This window comes from Phialemonium atrogriseum (assembly GCF_030411735.1).
Source record: "Phialemonium atrogriseum strain 8032-3 unplaced genomic scaffold QBC33scaffold_6, whole genome shotgun sequence".
Classification (NCBI taxonomy): Eukaryota; Fungi; Ascomycota; class Sordariomycetes; order Cephalothecales; family Cephalothecaceae; genus Phialemonium; species Phialemonium atrogriseum.
In genome coordinates, this window is record NW_026848143.1 from 919,501 (window position 1) to 938,083 (window position 18,583).

General features: G+C 56.6%; 5 protein-coding genes across 5 annotated transcripts in view; 2 read left to right on the plus strand and 3 right to left on the minus strand.

The window, feature by feature from the left end:
- Positions 1 to 518: 518 nt before the first annotated feature.
- Positions 519 to 4,529, minus strand: QBC33DRAFT_332130 (uncharacterized protein). The gene is made up of 2 exons (XM_060423681.1): positions 1,419 to 4,529; positions 519 to 854 (listed from the first exon to the last, which is right to left on the minus strand). Exons 1-2 carry the CDS (start codon positions 4,338 to 4,340, stop codon positions 762 to 764), a joined length of 3,015 nt encoding a protein of 1,004 aa, XP_060285905.1. The 5' UTR covers positions 4,341 to 4,529; the 3' UTR covers positions 519 to 761.
- Positions 4,530 to 7,709: 3,180 nt separating this feature from the next.
- On the plus strand, positions 7,710 to 11,341 carry QBC33DRAFT_576805 (glyoxal oxidase-like protein; the record flags this gene model as incomplete). The annotated part of the gene is made up of 5 exons (XM_060430939.1): positions 7,710 to 7,763; positions 7,829 to 7,917; positions 7,977 to 8,428; positions 8,492 to 8,681; positions 8,746 to 11,341. The coding sequence occupies 5 exons, from the start codon at positions 7,710 to 7,712 to the stop codon at positions 11,339 to 11,341; spliced, it is 3,381 nt and encodes a 1,126-aa protein (XP_060285906.1).
- A 763-nt stretch (positions 11,342 to 12,104) lies between these two features.
- QBC33DRAFT_531659 (uncharacterized protein) lies at positions 12,105 to 12,976 on the minus strand (the record flags this gene model as incomplete). The annotated part of the gene is made up of 1 exon (XM_060427314.1): positions 12,105 to 12,976. A coding segment is annotated over exon 1 (691 nt), but the record flags the coding sequence as incomplete, so codon positions are not given.
- An 821-nt stretch (positions 12,977 to 13,797) lies between these two features.
- QBC33DRAFT_447360 (RNA polymerase I-specific transcription initiation factor RRN3) lies at positions 13,798 to 15,944 on the minus strand (the record flags this gene model as incomplete). Its single annotated transcript, XM_060424428.1, has 2 exons — positions 13,798 to 15,397; positions 15,475 to 15,944. 2 exons carry the CDS (start codon positions 15,942 to 15,944, stop codon positions 13,798 to 13,800), a joined length of 2,070 nt encoding a protein of 689 aa, XP_060285908.1.
- A 1,061-nt stretch (positions 15,945 to 17,005) lies between these two features.
- QBC33DRAFT_332785 (putative pyruvate kinase) overlaps positions 17,006 to 18,583 on the plus strand; it is a 2,369-nt gene continuing 791 nt past the window's right edge. Inside the window, exons 1-2 of the mRNA XM_060423684.1 lie at positions 17,006 to 17,832; positions 17,902 to 18,495. Coding sequence (XP_060285909.1) covers positions 17,158 to 17,832; positions 17,902 to 18,495 — 1,269 coding nt within the window. The 5' untranslated portion in view covers positions 17,006 to 17,157. The remainder of the gene's footprint in view (positions 17,833 to 17,901; positions 18,496 to 18,583) is intronic.

Sequence of the window (18,583 nt, forward strand, 5' to 3'; positions counted from 1 at the left end):
ACACCCCTATAGCTGGACATGCTCTCTACACTCTGCCCACGGCGACATGGCCGGATTGGGATGGGGTTTCCCATTTACGTGCTCCGTGCTACTGGGCTGTCTCACTTCGAGGGGGTTGTTCATCTGAAAAGCTTCCATTTTATGTTCCTTAATCCTTATTGTGTGTATATAGACGGACCTATATACACGTATGTATATATTATATTTCCCACTTTTTCTACTTTTGCCTCTTTCCCACCCTTCCCCCTTAATCCTTGCGACGCGATATTTGGCTGAGGAGAAGCTTGTCTCCCAAATTCTGAAGAGGGTTTGAGTGGGCCGGTGACAAAAAAAAGGGAAACTTGGTTGAGCAGCTACTGAATTGGATGGATCAAACAGCGCTGCCCTGAGGGCTTTGTGGTCTCAGCGTGGCGATGATGGTGATGCAGGTTATTTCTGACCCCTGAGGGCTTGCTGACGGTCTGCTGGTCAGTCTGAGCAGAAGGTGACTTGGAGGGTCATTGATTGATCATGGTTATCTGAAGTAGAATTCTAGTCGGAGACTGAAGACATCCTTATAGAGGAGGCTCACATTTGTCCGGCCTCGAGAGCCGTGGATATTAAACTAGGTATGTAGTTGAGGATCTGCACGTAGGCGAGGGCATCATCAGGTGCCTCAATGCTTGGGACTACCAACCAAACCACCCTCTCTCAAGGGACCAGCATGGTGGAGCACCCTGAATACCAGCATGTCACCATAAAGATTAGACAGTGTGCAAACTTCAAGCCTCTGCGACCACATCCGGCGACTTCGCCGCGACGCCTTCCTCCACATCCACCACGGCATCAAGACTCTCAGCCTCCTTCTTCGCATCCTCCTCCGTAGCCCCTCCACCCCCATCCAGCTTCTCCGCAGCGGCAAGCCAGTCCTCCTCGACCTCCTTCTCCTTCTCCTTCTCCTTCCTCTTCAACCCCACCCCCATCTTCCTCAGCGCAACAAACGAGCTAGGCGCCCGCCGCTCCTCCTCCGCCACCGCCGGCGTCGTCGACCCAGACGTCCCGGCGCCCCGGCGCCACGACCCCCTGCCAGCGACGGTACTCCAGCCGTCCGCGCCGGAGCCGGCGTTGTCTCCCTCGCGGCGCGTGACGGCGACGACGCACGGGCCCGGGGACGCGTCATCGGCGTCGGCGTGGCACAGCACGACGGACCCCGCGAGGCCGAGGCGCGCGACCGTCGCGGCCACGGCGGGCCTGGCGGCGGTCACGGCTGCCTCGACGGACTGCGGGGCCGGGGTCGGGGTTGCGGCCGCGGCGATGCTGGCGGCCGTAAGTTCCGCCGGCGTGGCCCTGACGACGATCTCGTCCGAGGGCAGGAAGCTGGTCGCGAACCCCAGGGCGGGCCGGGTGGTGGCGAGGTCGGCGGCTATGGCGTCGTCCACCTCGTTGATTGTGAGCCCGAAGCGGGGGGTGGTCAGGAGGAAGGCGTTGAAGAGCTGGTTGTGCCCGGCGGTCGTCGTCGGCGGTGGCCGGAGAGACGACGCGGCGGCGGCGGCGGCGGCGGCCGTCCTCGCGATCCGGAGGCACTGCGCCAGCGTCTTCCGGGGCGCGGACACGAAGCGCGGGGTCTTGAACACGCACACGTGGCGGTGGGGCTCCGGGTCCTGGCTCTCACTGTCGAGCCCGAAGTCCTCGGCCAGGGCGTGCAGGAAGGCACGCTGGTGGGAGGGCATGGGCTTGAAGCGGATCCGCTTCTCGTCGGGGTCGGCTGCGAAGACGCGGAACTCGCGCTCCTGCCCCTGCGCCCAGTTGACGTTATCCTTGAAGAGCTTCAGCGTCGCGTCCGAGTAAGGCACGTGGTCGTTCGTGTGCGTTTCGGGGTCGATGTTGAGCGCTTCGGCGAGGCGACGGTTGCGTTGCAAGGTTAGGCATTCGTCGTCGCACTTCAGGGGCTCGCGGGTCGGCCAGGTGTTGAGCCGCGTTGCCAAGCACCTGGTCTCTTGCTTCCTTCGTTGACAGGGACAGGTGATAAACGTCTTGGACTGGCAGGGCTTGTCTTCTTTGCAAGGGTACGGGGCGTGGCACTGCTCAACGCAGGTATGGTCGCAGGATTTGCGGACTTTACCACATGGTTGGGAGCAACGTGAGCCTGAGATGGCGACATCCTCGCATTCGCCAGGCCGGTGACAGAGTTTCTTGCATTCGTGGGTCCCACACTTGAGCTTCTTCCCACATGGGAGTCCACATCGAGCTTCCTCAAACCAGCAGGGCTGGTTCTTCAACGCCTTCTTGCCGCATATGCATATCTTCTCGACCAGGAACGGGCACTTGGGGCAAGGTGCGTCGTCCGGATGGCATTGGTGAGATATCGTTGGATGCCCGCATGGCCGAGGCTTCGTGCATTCAAATCGACACTCGGGGGGTCTTGTTCCGCAAGGCTGCGGTGGCTGGAGCACCGTCCTGCCACAAGAGCAGCTGATCTCGTCGAAGACGGCCTCCAAGCATGACGGGCAAGCGCCCTTGTGACACAGCTGCTGGCAACTGTGTTTTCCACACCTCAGAGTGCGGCCACAAGTCTGCAAGCATATGTGCTCAACCTCGAAATCCCCATTGGCGTTGCGCTTCTGCCTCCGGCGCTCCGCGGCCTTCTTCTCCCCCGAGCAGCAATGGTCCCCACATTCGTGTCTCCCACAGTTGAGCTGGGCGCGGCAAATGCGGAAGCATTGTGGAGGCTGTATGTCGCCTTGATGGCAAACGGACTTCGTCGTGGTCCGGCCACACCTGCAGGATATGTCGACAGTCTGGAAGCATGTCCTGCACGGGCCCGTATGGCACTTGTCGGCGCAGACGTGGCCACAGCCAAGTGGCTTACTGCAGGCCTCGTCACAGTGCGGTACAGGATCCTGACATGACTGCCGGGGTCGCTCAGAGATATCTCTAAGCGGTGTCTTGCCACAAGGGCAGTGCGACACGAGGTCCGGTGACAAGAGACAATGTTCCGCCTGTTCGTCTTGAGGATGGCAGATTCTCTCACAAGAGTGGTGTCCGCAATCGAACTTGCGCCCGCAACGCTTGGCGCAGTTGAACGAGCCTTCGAACCAGGAGGTCGGTTCCTCGGATGCGGCAGATGATTCCAGCTGGCCATAGTCGAAGGAATCGCGGACGGTGTCTCGCTGATCACAGGGGAGCTCTTTCTGCTCCTTCCCGCAATAGCATGTCGAGAGAACGGGGACCTCGCAGCCGCCGCAAAGCCCCGAATGGCACGGCCGAGAGCAGGTATGCTCTCCACATGGGAGAGGGTCACCGCAGACCTCCTGGCAGCCCCACCCTTGGCCATATGCTGTATCGCTGCACCGCTTAGTAGATGTGTTCTTGCCGCAGTAACACGTTTGAGTTGGCCCCATAAGTGTACATGGTGGACACGGTCCCGCGTGGCACATCAAGGAACATGGATGTGGACAAGTCGCCCTTGGCTTCGAGCAGGTCTGTCCACATGAATGGGGCGAGAGTCCGGCAATAGGTTTCGGGTTTATCTCCTTACCGCACCAGCAGTGATAGGCACCGGGCTCCCCTTGAAGAGATGAGTTGCAACCCGGACACCGCCAGCCTGGTGGCTGATCTGGGTTTTGCGGTTGGTTCGGGTCCTGGTTTTTGATCTGATTCGTATGCCATTTCTTCACGCAGTGCAGGTGGGCAACAGTCCAGCAAATCGAGCATGCCCAAATGCGAGAGGTTCTCACCACCTCGCTGGTGCATATGACGCATTCGTACTGGCCATTATCGATATCATCGTGGATCCGGGTGGGCAGATCCGGCGCCGAGGACTTGGAAGCTCTTCGTCGGCTGAACTGGGCCGTGGGTTTCATCGACGGACCGGATTGCGAACCGGGGCCTGATCTAGGTCCCGGAACCTGAGGCCGAGATGAGCCGGATCTCCGCGACGTGACGGGTCGGCCAGGTACAAACTCTGGGGCATCAGCACTCAAGGATAGCCCAGGAGAAGCGCCTGCTCCTTGATCCGAGGTCAGATGGCCACCAAAGGTCCTTTGGGGTACTACGGCCGAAGGCTGATTTGCGGAGCGACCTCCTCGTCCCTGGAAGCCCCGGCCCCGCCTCCCCCTCCCCCCTCTGGATCCTGGCTGGCGTTGGTCCTGAGAGACAGGGCGTTGGACTGCCTCACTCGAGGCAGAAGTGGAAACCGTCACACTAGGAGTCGTCCCATTTGGTATCTGCTGAGTGCTTTCACCACCCACAGGTCGTGATGCACCTTCTCGCCCACCACGTCTTGGGCCTCGTAGTCTGTTTCGGCGATTGCCCCGCTGAGCGGATGACCCCTGATTTGAAGGAGCCTGAACATCCGACATGGCGTTGCAAACGAGGATACGGGAGGGAGAAAATTGAGCGGACAATGCAGGCAGTATTGTCGGGGAGAAGCGGTTGCGCTTTTTGAAATACAGCGTCTTCGGAAAATGAGAATAAAAGCAGTGCTGGCTGTTTGTAATTGTGCGTTTGCAAAGCGCGGGCTCAAGTCAAGAACTTCTGCCACAAGGAAAGGAAACAAGAAGAGGTCGTTGTCTGCAACGAGCTGACGAGACAAGATGGAAGGCTAAATTCCGAGTCAAAATGAGGTGCAGAGTACATTAACTAGTACGATCCCAAGTCAAAGGGCAATTCACTGACTCCTGCTCTAAGCTGAGGTGGCGAAAGCCGGATGAGAACATTGGATATTCGACAGAAGATGAGTCAACTTTTTTCAGGCGAAATTGAGCCGCAGCACAGTTGCCCCACCCTCTGAGCAAGCATATCGGCACATGGCCCCGGAGCGGGGCACCCGAACCGCCCCGCCGGGCCCGTTTGCGAGCGGAGACCGAATTGGAGGGTGGAACACACTTCCGTGAATATCTCCATTACCGAGTCCGAGCTGCCGGATCCTGATGGGTTTGCTTTCTCGGACGATGTTTGAAATAAATAAACGAATGGGTCACCAGACTCTCTTATATGGATTGCATCGGTGAGCATAGGATTTTCTCAACGGCCAATCCCTCATCATACAAGATGCGGAGCCTGCAGCAATTCTGAGCAGTGAAGCCTACCAGTCAGTGCCCTCCTGTCGTGCTATCTTTGGCTGCCGCAGGCGTCGTACGCGAAGCCACGCGCATTCTTCTTCATGAGTTTCCCCCGCAAAACATGCAGCCACCCGGCTGATGAATGAATATTTTCCGACCTACTCAGTTCCGTGCTGCAACCTGCAACCTGCAACCCGGAACGTGGCGCCATCCCCAGATGGTTCATGGTCCCTTTGGAATGGAATGGTCTGGGCCGAGGCGCCCATCGATTGTCGGGTTGGACCAAAATTGTTCCAGGTAGCAACCAGCCAATATATTGTAACGCTTCTGTCCCTCGTCAGGTTGAAGCCCAGCGTTCAAGGAAGATGGGATGGAAGAGGAGATGGACAGCGGATACGAAAGTCATCCCGGTTTCAATCCATGGTACGCCAGGTTGAGAGAGAGCCGATGGCCCGCATGCAAAAACAGATCGTAAAAACAGGGGTAACGCACATCCCTCCAACCTACTGCGTACCGAGCACCGAGCTACACTAGTGTGAAGCGGTTAAGTCGGGATCAGGGGTACACACTATCAGAGGAATACGAGCCAGCCTTGATGCAGCCAAGGTTGTGAATCGCAGCCTGTGATTCGGCACAAGGTGCTAGCTAGGGTAGGTAGGTACGCAACAGTTTCTGGCTTATGCGTGTGACTGTGCTGTCCTGCCCTGCTGGTGTGTGTTGGCACACAAGTGCCAATTCCCCGTGTAGCGAAGCTTCTCTGTATCCGTGGCACACACGCGACATATCAGGGGAGGATTAGGCCAGATAGAGTGATGGCCAAGTAAACTAGGCATATACTCCGTAGCGTACAATGTGTTGGACCTCTCAGCCCCACGCTGGTTCACGGAGTTGGGGACTTGGCAAATGGACCGAGGCCCGTGCCAGTCTGCCAGGTGAATATTTTGGTGTTCGGGCTGGCGAATGGAGGTGGCCCGATAGGTAAGGCAAATGAGCTGATCTCCTCTGTAGCTGTGGTGGGGGATAGGGACAGGTACTTAGCGCGGGGGCTGTTTGGGGCATCAAGACCAGCCAATTACTCGCCAGCATATCCGATAGTTCGAGGGAAAATCGAAGTTGGCATGAGCTGGGCGGCCATCAAGAATACGCATTTAGGACTGCATGGCAGCCATCCCATTAGGTATGCTCCTGTATTGGAGCATCACGGCCGGAGATGTCCATCGCTGTGAGCATAGAGCGAAAGGGGGAGGGCCGGGGTGGGACGGACTATGAACGGGGAAACCACCTGGTAAGCTTGCAGGAACAGGCCCCGTTGACAGATAAGACAAGTTGGGCGGTTGGGCAAATCGGTCCATGCCACGATCCGTTAATGTCCACTGCCAAGGAAAGCATCCAAGTTAATTAGAACGCTCTCAGCCTCACCGGGGGAGACGAAGCATGATTAACATTAACCGGGGAGTCTGGATCGAAACTATTCTGGGTCGAGTTTGTACGTTGTACCGAGTTGGTCGCTCGCTTCTCCTGAACTCCCATACTGGCGGCCGGGCTTACCCTGCCAGTGCGTCTTTTTTTGATTAGATGGCTTTTGCGGCTGGTTGCTGGTCCCGGAGCAAACCAGGCTCAGGCACACATTAGCGCCGTTAGGTAGGTACGGATATTTACCTAGGTATCCACCGGTATACTACGAGGTAAACGTACCAGTGCAGTTGCCTTGATAACGATAGTTTCCTTTGGGCTGCTGTACGTTGTAATTACCACAAAAGTGTACAGAATACCGCCTGCGTAGTCGCACTGCTTTATTCTTTCTGCCACACCCACCTAGGCATCTATTAGCGATAGTTGTTTACATCTACGTAATCGCAGATGGTGTATGCGCCAACTTAGGTACAGCTTGCCCGAGCTTCCCCGCCATTCCCTTTCGGGCGGTGCGCTCAGCCTTATTGGACCGATCATGCAACTATGTAAATTTGTATCGGTCCACCAGCTCTCTCCTCCATCGTGCACCCACATATCGATTTCCTGCATCGGAACCATGGGATTTTCTTCCTCCCTTGTCATGCCAGCCCAGCGACCTTCCAGGTTACTTCCCGTATTCTTCTCCCCTGCTGTGCGACTGCGGACTTTGGCATGGAAGCGATGGCAGTGACACCTGCCAGTTCTCAGGAGTTCTCGCTTTGCTAGGGCTGGAAGGGAAAGGCGAGACGACGGAGGGGGACGGCGGATTGGGGTTGCCAGGTACGAACGCCACCAACCGTGCCTCACCACCACCGTGCCCCTGGCCTGACGAGGCATCCCTGTCCGCGGCATGCCATGCTGGATCATGGATGGTCAGCCCGGCTGCATGGCTCCCCTAGCCTGTCATCTACCGCAGCAAAAGTCCCTGATCCAGCCCAAAGGGAAAAGGAGTCTATCCGCTTATGGCACCCTTCGTATTAGTGTGCATACATGCATGGTTGTTTTCACTGACCGCAGGCCCAGACTGCAGTGTTGCCCAGGTCTCGGTTTTCGTCGCCATTGCCCATGGCCAATATATAGATTTCCGCTGCCCGTCCTTCGTTTTATCTCCTTCCTTTCCAAGTCTTGGTACCCAAGTCCCACGCTCGTTAGATTTTTGATCTTCCCGCCGTGTCAGCTCCCCTTGTGGTAGCGACCGACTAATAGGTGCTCACCATGAAGGCCGCACACGCGAACCCCCTTCTTTCTCGGCTTCTTCTCCTTTCCTCGGTAAGATACAACTGTTTCCCAGCTCTGGGCCCCCGGTCTGGGATCCTGCTGATACCCGATGGCAGTTTTCCGTTGCCAATGCGGGCCTAGCCAAACGGGCCCTTGCCGTGCCCACTACGCTCCCGGGCGCATGGGCATACAAGGGTTGCTATACGTAAGTTCACTAGCAACCAGCCATTGACTGACGCGCACTGGACTTACACCGACGTCCAGAGACGTTGGCCGGACGATCGACGCGGCCGCCTATTTCGACAATGTGGGAATGACTGCTGAGTCGTGCATCGCTTTCTGCTCGACCAAGGGGTTTCAATATGCCGGAACCGAGTACGCGCAGGAGTGCTACTGCGGAAGCAGCCTTGCCGCCGGGGCAGCCCAGGCTGCCGAGGCGGACTGCAATACTGCCTGCGCCGGAGATGCCACAGAGCCTTGCGGAGGAGGCGGCCGACTCACCCTCTTCTACAGTAGTGTTCCCGTCGGGCCCCAACCCAACCCGGGCGTGAACGGCTTCGTCCACATTGGCTGCTATTCCGAGGGCACAACCGGACGCTCGCTCACCTATGGAGTTGGGACCATTCCCGGAGCCCAGATGACCGTTGCCAAGTGCACTGCTGCTTGCCACACTGCCGGCTACATTCTGGCTGGTGTGGAGTACGGTGGCGAGTGCTGTAAGTGCCCGCTCGACAGCCACAGCCCCCTTTCGTACCACTGTTTTTCTAACATTCTCCCAGACTGCGGCAACACAATCTCCAATGGAGGTGCCCGGGCTTCAGATGGGTGCAACGTGCTTTGCAACGGCAACCAGACTGAATTCTGCGGTGGCCCCAATAGGCTGAATGTCTACGATTACAATATGCAGTTCCCAACATCAGCGTACGTACTACAAGACCCTACTTCCACGTTGAGTCAGGACGTCAACGAGTCCAACATGGTAATTAACACGCACCAGCGGAGGGTCAACAACCACGGCGGGGACTTCGACCAGTGTAGGTGGGACAGTTGTCACCGCCACGGCACCCGCCCAGCCTCCTACAGTCGGCGACTACACTTGGTACGGATGCCGTACCGAAGCCACTGGCATTCGCGCTCTCAGTGGGGCAACCTTTGCTGCGGATACCATGACTCTCGAGGCTTGCAAGGCCTTCTGCGCCAATTACCAGTATTTCGGGGTCGAGTACGCTCGGGAATGTTACTGCGGTAACACCTTCAATACGGGCTCCGTTGCGGCTCCCGCCTCTGAATGCAGCATGACCTGCGCAGGTGATGCTTCCGAATTCTGCGGTGCTGGTAACCGGCTGTCGGTCTACTCCAAGCCCGGCGGTCCGCCTCCTACCGACACCGGAACCGGAACGACCGCACCCCCTGGTTCTTCCACCTCTACTCCGCAGCCAACCGGATTGCCTGCTGGCTGGTCGGCGCAGGGCTGCTGGATCGATGGCGCCAACGGCCGCATCTTGTCCTTCCAGGCTCCCGACAGCCAGACCCTCACTCCCCAGTCTTGCGCCAAGCTTTGCAGCGACAATGGTTACACCATCTCCGGCACTGAGTGGGCCCAGCAATGCTTCTGCGGCAAGAGTATCCTCAATGGCGGCGCCAAAACGGCTGCGTCCGAATGCAACACTCCCTGCACCGGTGACCAGACCCAGACGTGTGGTGCTGGCGGCAGGATGAACATCATCTCCAAAGGCACTCCTACCGTTGATTCCCCGCCAGCTGCCCAGACCGGTGGTCTCGGGTCCTGGGCCTACAAGGGATGTGTTGAGGACAACATTAACGACAAGCGGACCTTCTTCTGGCAGCTCTTCTTCCCAGGTGTCATGACGGCCAAGATGTGCCTGGATCGATGCGCCAAGTACGGCTATATGGCTGCTGGTCTCGAATACGGCGAGGAGTGCTACTGCGGCGACCCGGCCAACATCGCGACAAGTGGCGCCGCGTACCGTCCCGACATTGAGTGCAATGTCGTGTGCGCCGGTAACGCGTCTGCTTACTGCGGTGGTGGTAGCCGCCTCTCGACCTACTTCTGGACCGGCAAGCCCTTCTACTCTTGGACTTTCCCGCAAGACTACCGGGCTGGCCAATATCAGTTCCTGCTCGGCGGTGTCACCGTTCCTCTCCTGACCCAGGAGACAATCACCGGCAAGGTTAGCTTCCTTTCCAAGTGGGGAACCGGCAAGGCGAACGAGACTGGCGCCTACGAACTCGACCTCACCAAGGTCCCCAACGTCCAACAGGCATGGCGCGCACTCCATGTCAAGACGGACATCTTTTGCTCCGCTGGTATCACCCTCCCCGACAAGGGCGGTCGTCACCTCAACGTGGGTGGCTGGTCTGGCGACTCCACCGAGGGCGTTCGTCTGTACTGGCCCGACGGTAACCACGACTGGGAGGAGAATGTCAACGTGCTGTCGCTACAGAAAGGCCGTTGGTATCCCAGCGCCATGATCATGTCCAACGGTTCCGTCATGGTCATTGGCGGCGAGATTGGCTCGAACAGTGCTGCCGTTCCGTCTATCGAGGTCCTGCCCTACACCGGTGGGGCCCCCGTCTACATGGATTGGCTCGACCGTACCGACCCCAACAACCTGTACCCCTTCGTCACTGTCCTTCCCAAGACCGGTGGCATCTTTGTTGCCTACTGGAACGAGGCCAGGATCCTGAACCCGGCCACTTTCGCCACTGTCAAGACTCTTCCCAACAGTCCGGCCGCCGTCAACGACGACCTGGGTGGCAGAACCTACCCGCTCGAGGGCACAGCCGTACTTCTGCCCCAGAAGTCCCCTTACACTGATGATCTGGGTATCTTGATCTGCGGCGGTTCGACCAACGGTCCGTCAAATGCCCTGGACAACTGCGTGTCCATCTACCCTGAGGCTACCAACCCGACCTGGACGCTCGAGCGTATGCCCTCTTTCCGCGTCATGCCTTGCATTGCTCCTCTGCCCGATGGCACCTATCTGATCGCCAATGGCGCCCATCATGGTGTCGCTGGTTTCGGCCTTGCCAATAGCCCCAACCTGAATGCCCTGCTCTACGACCCCAGCAAGGAGATTGGCTCGCGTATCACCGTCATGGCCAACACGACTATCGCTCGCCTGTACCACAGCGAAGCCATCACTCTCCTCGACGGCCGCGTTCTCATCAGCGGCTCCGACCCAGAGGATGACGTCAACCCGCAGGAGTACCGTGTCGAGGTCTTCATTCCTCCGTACCTCCTCAACGGCAAGCCCCGACCGACCTTCACCGTGGCTAACAAGGACTGGGCCCATGATACTACAATCACTGTCAATGTCAATGCTGTCGGCAACGGCGCTATCACGGCCACTCTCCTCGGCGCCGTCTCGAGCACGCACGGCAACTCGATGGGCGGCCGCACCCTTATGCCCGCCATCACCTGCGCGGGCACCGTCTGCAGCGTCAAGGTTCCTCCTAATGCCTTCGTGGCCCCCCCGGGTTGGTACCAGTTCTTCATCCTGGACGGCGGTGTCCCGGCCGTCGGTGTCTATGTCCGCATCGGTGGCGATCCGGCCAAACTTGGAAACTGGCCGGCTTCTAGCCTCTTCTCTAAGCCTGGTATCTAGGCGCGACCGCCACTCTTCGTTCTTGTGCTTGTTCATTTTGGTTCTATCGTGGGCTCATAACCTACACTTTGAAAATATAATATCTAGTTCTTAGTATATTCCTCCAAAAGTAATAAGGACGGATATTTCTATCATTCTTCGCTTTCCTTTCACTTTATATTCATCCCCTGGACGTCGCCTCGTGGTTGTTCGGTCTTGGTCTCAGTGGATACGTGTACGGAATGAGTATTGACGGCGCAACATGTGACGGATACATGGGAGGAGGGCTTGGAAATAGGGGACTTCCGGATAGGAATCAGGGGGAAACAAATACACCGGTTTACTACACTGGTTCGGTTGGGGATGATGGCGCTTTTACATGGTCACCCTCACCCAGGCGTCAATATTCTCCATACACACTCATTCGTTGGCCATCCTCAATGTCCATTTCCGCTACCCCTTAAAATTTAATTATCTGTTACATAGACGTTGACTCCTCACTAGCCTTGGGTATCGTATACTTATGACACTTCTAGCTCGTAAGCAGCAGAGAAACCAAAGTGAAGGTATACATCGGATCCTTGATACCACAGTGTAGTCCGACAGACTAGCCGCAAGCTAGATATAGCATGTATTGGAGCCGGCAGCATTGCCAGGCCAAGGCTTATCAGGTAACATGGAAATGAGGAATGATGACCATAAAGTGAAAGTGTGCTGGCTATGGAGTGACCAACAACTAAATAAAAGTCTTCCCCCTCCTCCTTGCTACTTGCCTCTAGGCAACCCCTATCCTTCGCCACCCCCGGAACATACAACTGGCACTCATTGGCACCCTGAAATATGCTGCTATGTCATAATATATGGCCTTCTACAGCTTGCATAACATGACAATACAAAACCCCTCGCCCCCTGAGCACAGCCCCGGACTCCGAAAGCGAAGAGCAACCAACCAACCACCTCAGAGCTAGCCCAGATCCTTGCCAACTTAACGCCTCTCCTCCGCCCCCCCAACAATCCCCTCAACACCACGACAGAAGCGCGCGCAGGCCCTCGAAGACACCACAGAGGCCCAGGCGCGAGGTGGCCGGGTCGGTGGGTGTTATTGTTGTTTCGCTGCCGATGCTGCTGCCCCCGTCGGTCCCCCACTCCGACTCGGACTCGGACGGCGTGGTGGTTTCCGCGGGCGGCGGGGGCCGGTTGTAGCTCTGGGGGTGGTGCGGGTGCGGGTGCGGGTTGCGGCTTATGGTGCCGTATACGTAGGCGTGCGGGAGGCCGATGCGGGGGGTGCGGCGGGGGGCTTCGGCTATGATGGACATTGTTTGTTGCTGTTGGTCTTGGTTGGGGGTTTGCTTTTGCTTTTGACTGGGGGTTGTGTGGGTGGGTGTTGTGGTGAGAGGCCTGGGTTGAGGGTGCTCTTGATGTGGTAGGCGGATGGATGGATGGAGAAGAGGAGGAAGGTTGAGAGGTCTTTCGCCCCAATGTTGATGTGATCGAGGTTCTGATGCCCCGTTGCAAGCCTTTGTCGAGGTTTGGCGGAGGCATGCCCCCCTTTGTGTTGGTTTTTTTGGCAAATGTATGCCCGCGCCAGGTGGAAAGTATAATCGAGAACCCCTATCCCCCCTCCCCCACGCCATGATTCGAAAACTCAAAGTCTCGTTATTAGTTTCTCGTCCCGTATGAGGATTAGATGAGCGGTGGCATATATTGCGTAGAATCCCATTTCAATAGCGATGTTTCCATGTATAGGTATACCCTCGTCTAAGTCGCAGAAATACCCTCCCAGAAGGGCTCATTCTCCTAGTCGTCACCAAGGGGTGCCTGTCAGAGGTGAGTCTGTCAACATGGCATCCAAACTAGTATACCATCTGCATGTATTGTACCAGCTTTCATGATGTATTTATCAACCCCTGACTGACAGTCCAAGGTCAGCCCTTCGCTGCCTACTCACTTTACATCAAACTCATTTATCAGAAACATCACAAAGAGTAGACTCTCTCAAACTGTGGATGCAATCCTCCTAGCCTCTCTATACGCTCACCTGGGACGCGTCTAGGGGAAGTGGCAGCTCGACATGCTTGGATACCCCCTCCAGTGCCGTTTCCCTCCGTGTTCCACGTGTATATGAGACTTTACGACAGTTTTCTTCCTCCAGTCTCGATTCGTCTAGTCTCCCCTGGTCTCTATCCCAAAAGAAGAGGCCGAGGACAATTCGAGGCAGGGTCACATCACACAGCGAACACCACGAACTTCTTCGTAAATGGGTTTCTTTCCTTCAAGTTCAAGATAGCTTTTTCCCTCGCATCCTGAACGCCGCTGATGCACTGACGCAATCGCTATGCATAAATGTAAAAACAAATCCGTTCCAACCCCTTGAACGGCCCGGTGCTCACAATCGCGAGCCCAATTCCAGGTGACGCCCATCGCAAGACCCTTTTCCCGGACTCAACATCCTACCGACCCTCGACCCTCCCGGCCCTTCAATCGTACGTGTTCTCATCATCAGTAGCCGTATCTTCCTGGATATTACCAACATCCTCATCTCCCTCGTCCATTCCGCCGTCGTCACTCTCGTCATCGTCATCTCTGTTTAATCCCGGTATCGACGTCCAAGGGATGTAAGTTTCGGCCTCGTCAAGCCGGCGCCGGCTAAGGGGCAGCTGGTACGGATCGAACGGACAGTAGGGGTCCAGGTGTGTCCATTTGTCGTCCTGGGGATCGTAGCCCGTGTCGCGGAGCGCACCCCCGGTCGAGTATGCGCCGGTAAGAGACTGCGACAGGTGTATGGACTTGTTCAGCTCGAGGCGCGGATAGACATACATGAGTCCGAGGTGGTGAGCAAGCTTCGCGTATTCCGAGACGATCACCGGCGAGCAGACCTTGAGGGGGTTAAGTTTACTGTAAATGTTGTTCTGGAGCCCTGCTCTGAAGCCGTCCATCCATTGCAGGTCCTGGCCCAAGAACGAAGCGGGATCGTCCCGATCGATCCTGGGTGAGCTTAGCTCGAGGTTGACGAGGTCTCTCCATCGGAAGCAGAACAGATAGAGGAGACCTTGGCTCAAGGCATAAAACTGCGAGTACCTCCTTAGATCCGGGCCTCGGCACTCTGGCTCGTAGTTCGCGCGGTGATAGTCCATGTAATTGAGAAGTGTGCGAGCAATTGTCTGGACCTGTTCGTTATCCACGCGTGCCCCCCGAGCAACGAAGCTGGCGAGGTATGCAACGGCTGATTGCTTCACGATGCCTGGCCTGTTGGACTCGAAGGCGATGTTGAAGAGCGTCCCGACGAACATCTCTGTCAACCGCTTTGACTTCTGCGCGAAGAAGAATACGAGAAACTGCGAGTGACGGCTCTTATACGTCGGCAGCACGATATTCGAGAAGTCGGAGAGCATGTCTTCATAACAGGAAATGGCCTCGGCTGAATCCGGGTCAGAGAAGTATGGCTCGTAGGTGGCGAACATGGTGTCGAGTAGGCAGTCGAGTTTTTCGACGCGGTTTTTGATGTCCAGAATCCGGGTCGATTGCTCGTCCAGGTCGGACACATCACTCAAAACGGATTCAGCATCGCTGTCGTTCGTCTCGTCGCCTTCATAATGTCCGCTCACGTCGGAGGGCTTGAGCTGCAGCATCACGGCTGCCGTTGTCTCGTCATCCATATCCTCCAAGTCCAGTTGCATCTCAACATCCAGCTTGACAACACGACTGGTGATTAGCTCCATGATGTCGCGTGGATCGGGGCTGTACTCCCTCAGCCGAAGGAGATTGTCGACATAGGCCACGTGGATCTTCTTCGACTCCTCGCTATAAGGGAATTTGGTTGTAATCAAGTTGAGAAGCATAGATCGAGCTCCCGGAAAGAGAGCGAGGAGGTAGCGAAGGCCGGTGTGGAGCCTTTGTCTCATGATTTCGCGACTGACTCCGGAGTAGCCAGGGAGAGAGCGTGGTGATCGTGCCTCGGAAAACATATCCACCATCATGGAGAGCACTTGCACCAGGTAGGCGCCTTGTGCACTAGACAAAGCGGCCAGGAACTGGATGTAGGCCCTCGCAAAAACTTCGTCCCTCGCTAGCCATTGGCTACCAACTCGGAGGGTTAGCAGGTTGCTTTGCCAATCATGAATACTCGAGTAAACGAGGACCGTGGGAGTCCATACCACTTGAGGATGCTTCTAACCAGGCCGGAGCAAGACCTCCCAAGCATGGGTACATGGCTCGTGAGAGCAACGATGTACGCCAGCAACTCACCAGGCCTCGGCGCTTCCTCATCTTCCTCGTCTTCCCCTGCGGCTAGAGAAGAGTCCGGGTTCTGGTCGCTGCTGAAAACCTCCTTCAGGGTGTCATAATCCTCATCATCGCCCCTCGCGTGCCGCTCAAGAGCTTGCCTGACCTCTCTCTTCACGTCATCCAAGGACTTGCTCCCGATGTCGCGGACTATATTAAGGCTCTCGTCGAACATGACCATCTTCCGTCGCTTGGCTGATGGCGCCTCAAGTTCATCTTCTGTATCTTCTCTAGTTCGAGTGCCTAGAACTGAGACAGGTTTTCTCAATATCGGCTTGACCGGTGTCGCCGGTTCGATGGAGGATCCGCTGTGGCCTCGTAGGGTCGAAGTCAGGGTCGTCATGGAGATCGGAGTGTCACCGCCTCACGTTAGGCGCGCGGGAAAACGGAAGGTATCGAATGGAAGGAGGCGGGAATTTACGGAGGTACTGAGTGGCAGTATTTGGCATAATTGTCAATATTGAAATTATTGAAAATAATGTGGCGGATTAATCTCGATAGCAATAGGGGGAACTCCTGGCCTGGCTGGAGGAGGGTGAGCTGAACTTGCGAAGATCCAGTTGTGCCGCCTCAAAATCCAAAATTTGGAGAATTTTGCCAGGTAGAGGGGCAGCTCTAGTGGCTTCCCTGTCACACCGCCCAAACCCCTCCAATGAGCGGAAGTCGATTGGCTTGGTATTTGTTCCTCTACCTGGAGAAATTTGCACCCTTCCTTTACACTAGGTTGGTAAAATACCTAGGTAACGACCTAAGCAGGAACTCCTTCCATCTTAGTGCCTAACTCCTTCTTATTGCCTCGACGGTTTGACTGGAGTTCCGCTCCGTGTTTCCCAGCCTAGGCTCCAGGGTCTGTTCCATATGGCTTTGAAGTTTGGATCTATACATAGGTAGTTAGGTACCTTCGCGCTTGGTCTTGGTGGAGACTCTAGGTAACCAGGGTCCCGGACTGATAGCAACGGGGTCTTCCAGCCAAACATCTGAACTGAGGCTGATATAACGTGCCACTTAGCGTCCAGCGCCCCTCCCAACTCGTCACTCGTCGAGTGCAGGTAAATGTCGTAAATGTTTTTTAATCTTCAAAATTGGCAAGCTAAAGTATACCGCCTAATTGGATTAGTACCGCCGGGAACTCCTTGGCACGGCACACCCTCCGACATCCGACAAAAGCGCCGGATGCTAGTGGTTGAGATCGCCTTGTTGATGTTGAGGCCCATCAAGCCAAGTGGATACGACTGTGCTAGTGCTGCATGAGAGCTAGCTGCTTTGGGTTCGTAGATACGCTTCCCTGCCAGAATCCGTGGTAAAGCTGGGAAGAGGTAGAAACAAAATATAGTGGGGTTAAGTTTGCCATACAAGACGCTTCTCACCACCTGCGCCTTTTTCTTCCTTCGCCGGAGCTCACTTAAGAAGCCTGAGAGAACCCAACCCCCCCTGACATCGTCTCACTCTTCTTGCCCCTTTTTCCTGTCTCTCGATACCAGGCACAACCGTCGCCGGAGACCTGCTCAACATCATCCAGGATATCACTCTTATCTTATCGTCCATCATCCCCTCTAATGGCTGCCAATGCCCTTGACCATCTCGCCCTTGGCGGCAGGATCGAATGGCTCTCTGAGCTCGATACTGCCGCTACCCCGGTGAACAACTACCGGCGGACCTCCATCATCTGCACCATTGGCCCCAAGACGAACTCGGTGGAGAAGATCAACGCCCTCCGTCAGGCCGGCCTCAACATTGTGCGTATGAACTTCAGCCATGGCAGCTACGAATACCACCAGTCTGTCATCGACAATGCGCGCGCTGCCGAGAAGACGCTGCCCGGGAGGCAGGTTGCCATTGCCCTCGACACCAAGGGCCCCGAGATCCGGACGGGCAACACCAAGGAGGACCAGGATATCCCCATCTCGGCCGGCAAGGTCTTGAACATCACCACCGACGAGAAATATGCTACCAGCTGCGACACTGAGAACATGTACGTGGACTACAAGAACATCACCAAGGTGATCGAGCCGGGCCGCATCATCTACGTTGACGATGGTATCCTCGCGTTTGAGGTCCTCGAGATCACCGATGCCAAGACCATCAAAGTGCGGGCAAGGAACAGTGGCTTCATCTCCTCCAAGAAGGGAGTCAACCTGCCCAACACGGATGTTGACCTCCCGGCATTGTCGGAGAAGGATAAGAACGACCTCAGGTTCGGCGTCAAGAACAACGTCGACATGGTTTTCGCCGTAGGTAGAATCCTATTAGCCCCCGGACCGTTGACCGATCCTTGGAGTACTGACCTTGGTTGATTACAGAGCTTCATCAGGCGGGCTGAGGACATTCGCTCTATCCGCGAAGTGCTGGGCGAGGAGGGAAAACACATCCAGATCATTGCCAAGATCGAGAACAGGCAAGGCCTGAATAACTTCAAGGAGATCCTGGCGGAGACCGACGGCGTCATGGTTGCCCGAGGCGATCTTGGCATCGAGATTCCAGCCGCTGAGGTGTTTTCCGCGCAGAAGAAGCTGATTGCCATGTGCAACATGGCTGGCAAGCCTGTCATTTGCGCGACCCAGATGCTCGAGAGCATGATCAAGAACCCGCGCCCCACGCGCGCCGAGATTAGCGACGTCGGCAACGCCGTCGTCGACGGCGCCGACTGTGTCATGCTCAGCGGAGAAACCGCCAAGGGCATTTACCCCGAGCTGGCTGTCCAGGAGATGAGCGAGGCCTGCCTCAAGGCTGAAAACACCATCCCCTATATCAGCCACTATGAGGAAATGGCCTCGCTCAACGACATGAAGCGGCCTCTCAGCTCCGTCGAGTCTTGCGCCATGGCGGCCGTGCGTGCTTCTATCGACGTTAATGCCGGCGGTATTATCGTCCTCTCCACATCCGGCGACTCGGCGGTATGTACTCCAGCACCCAGCTAGGGGGGGGGGGGGGGGGGGGGGGGCGCCCGGGGGGGGGGGGGGGGGGGGCGGGGGGGGGGTGGTA

What these genes read in the sequence shown, in the direction of transcription:
- QBC33DRAFT_332130 (XM_060423681.1), bottom strand. Translation starts at nt 4,340, where the DNA reads ATGTCGGATGTTCAGGCTCCTTCAAATCAGGGGTCATCCGCTCAGCGG. An exon ending in TCGGGCTCACAATCAACGAG is followed by an intron (nt 855 to 1,418) that starts GTGGACGACGCC and finishes GCTACGGAGGAG; the next exon opens with GATGCGAAGAAGGAGGCTGA.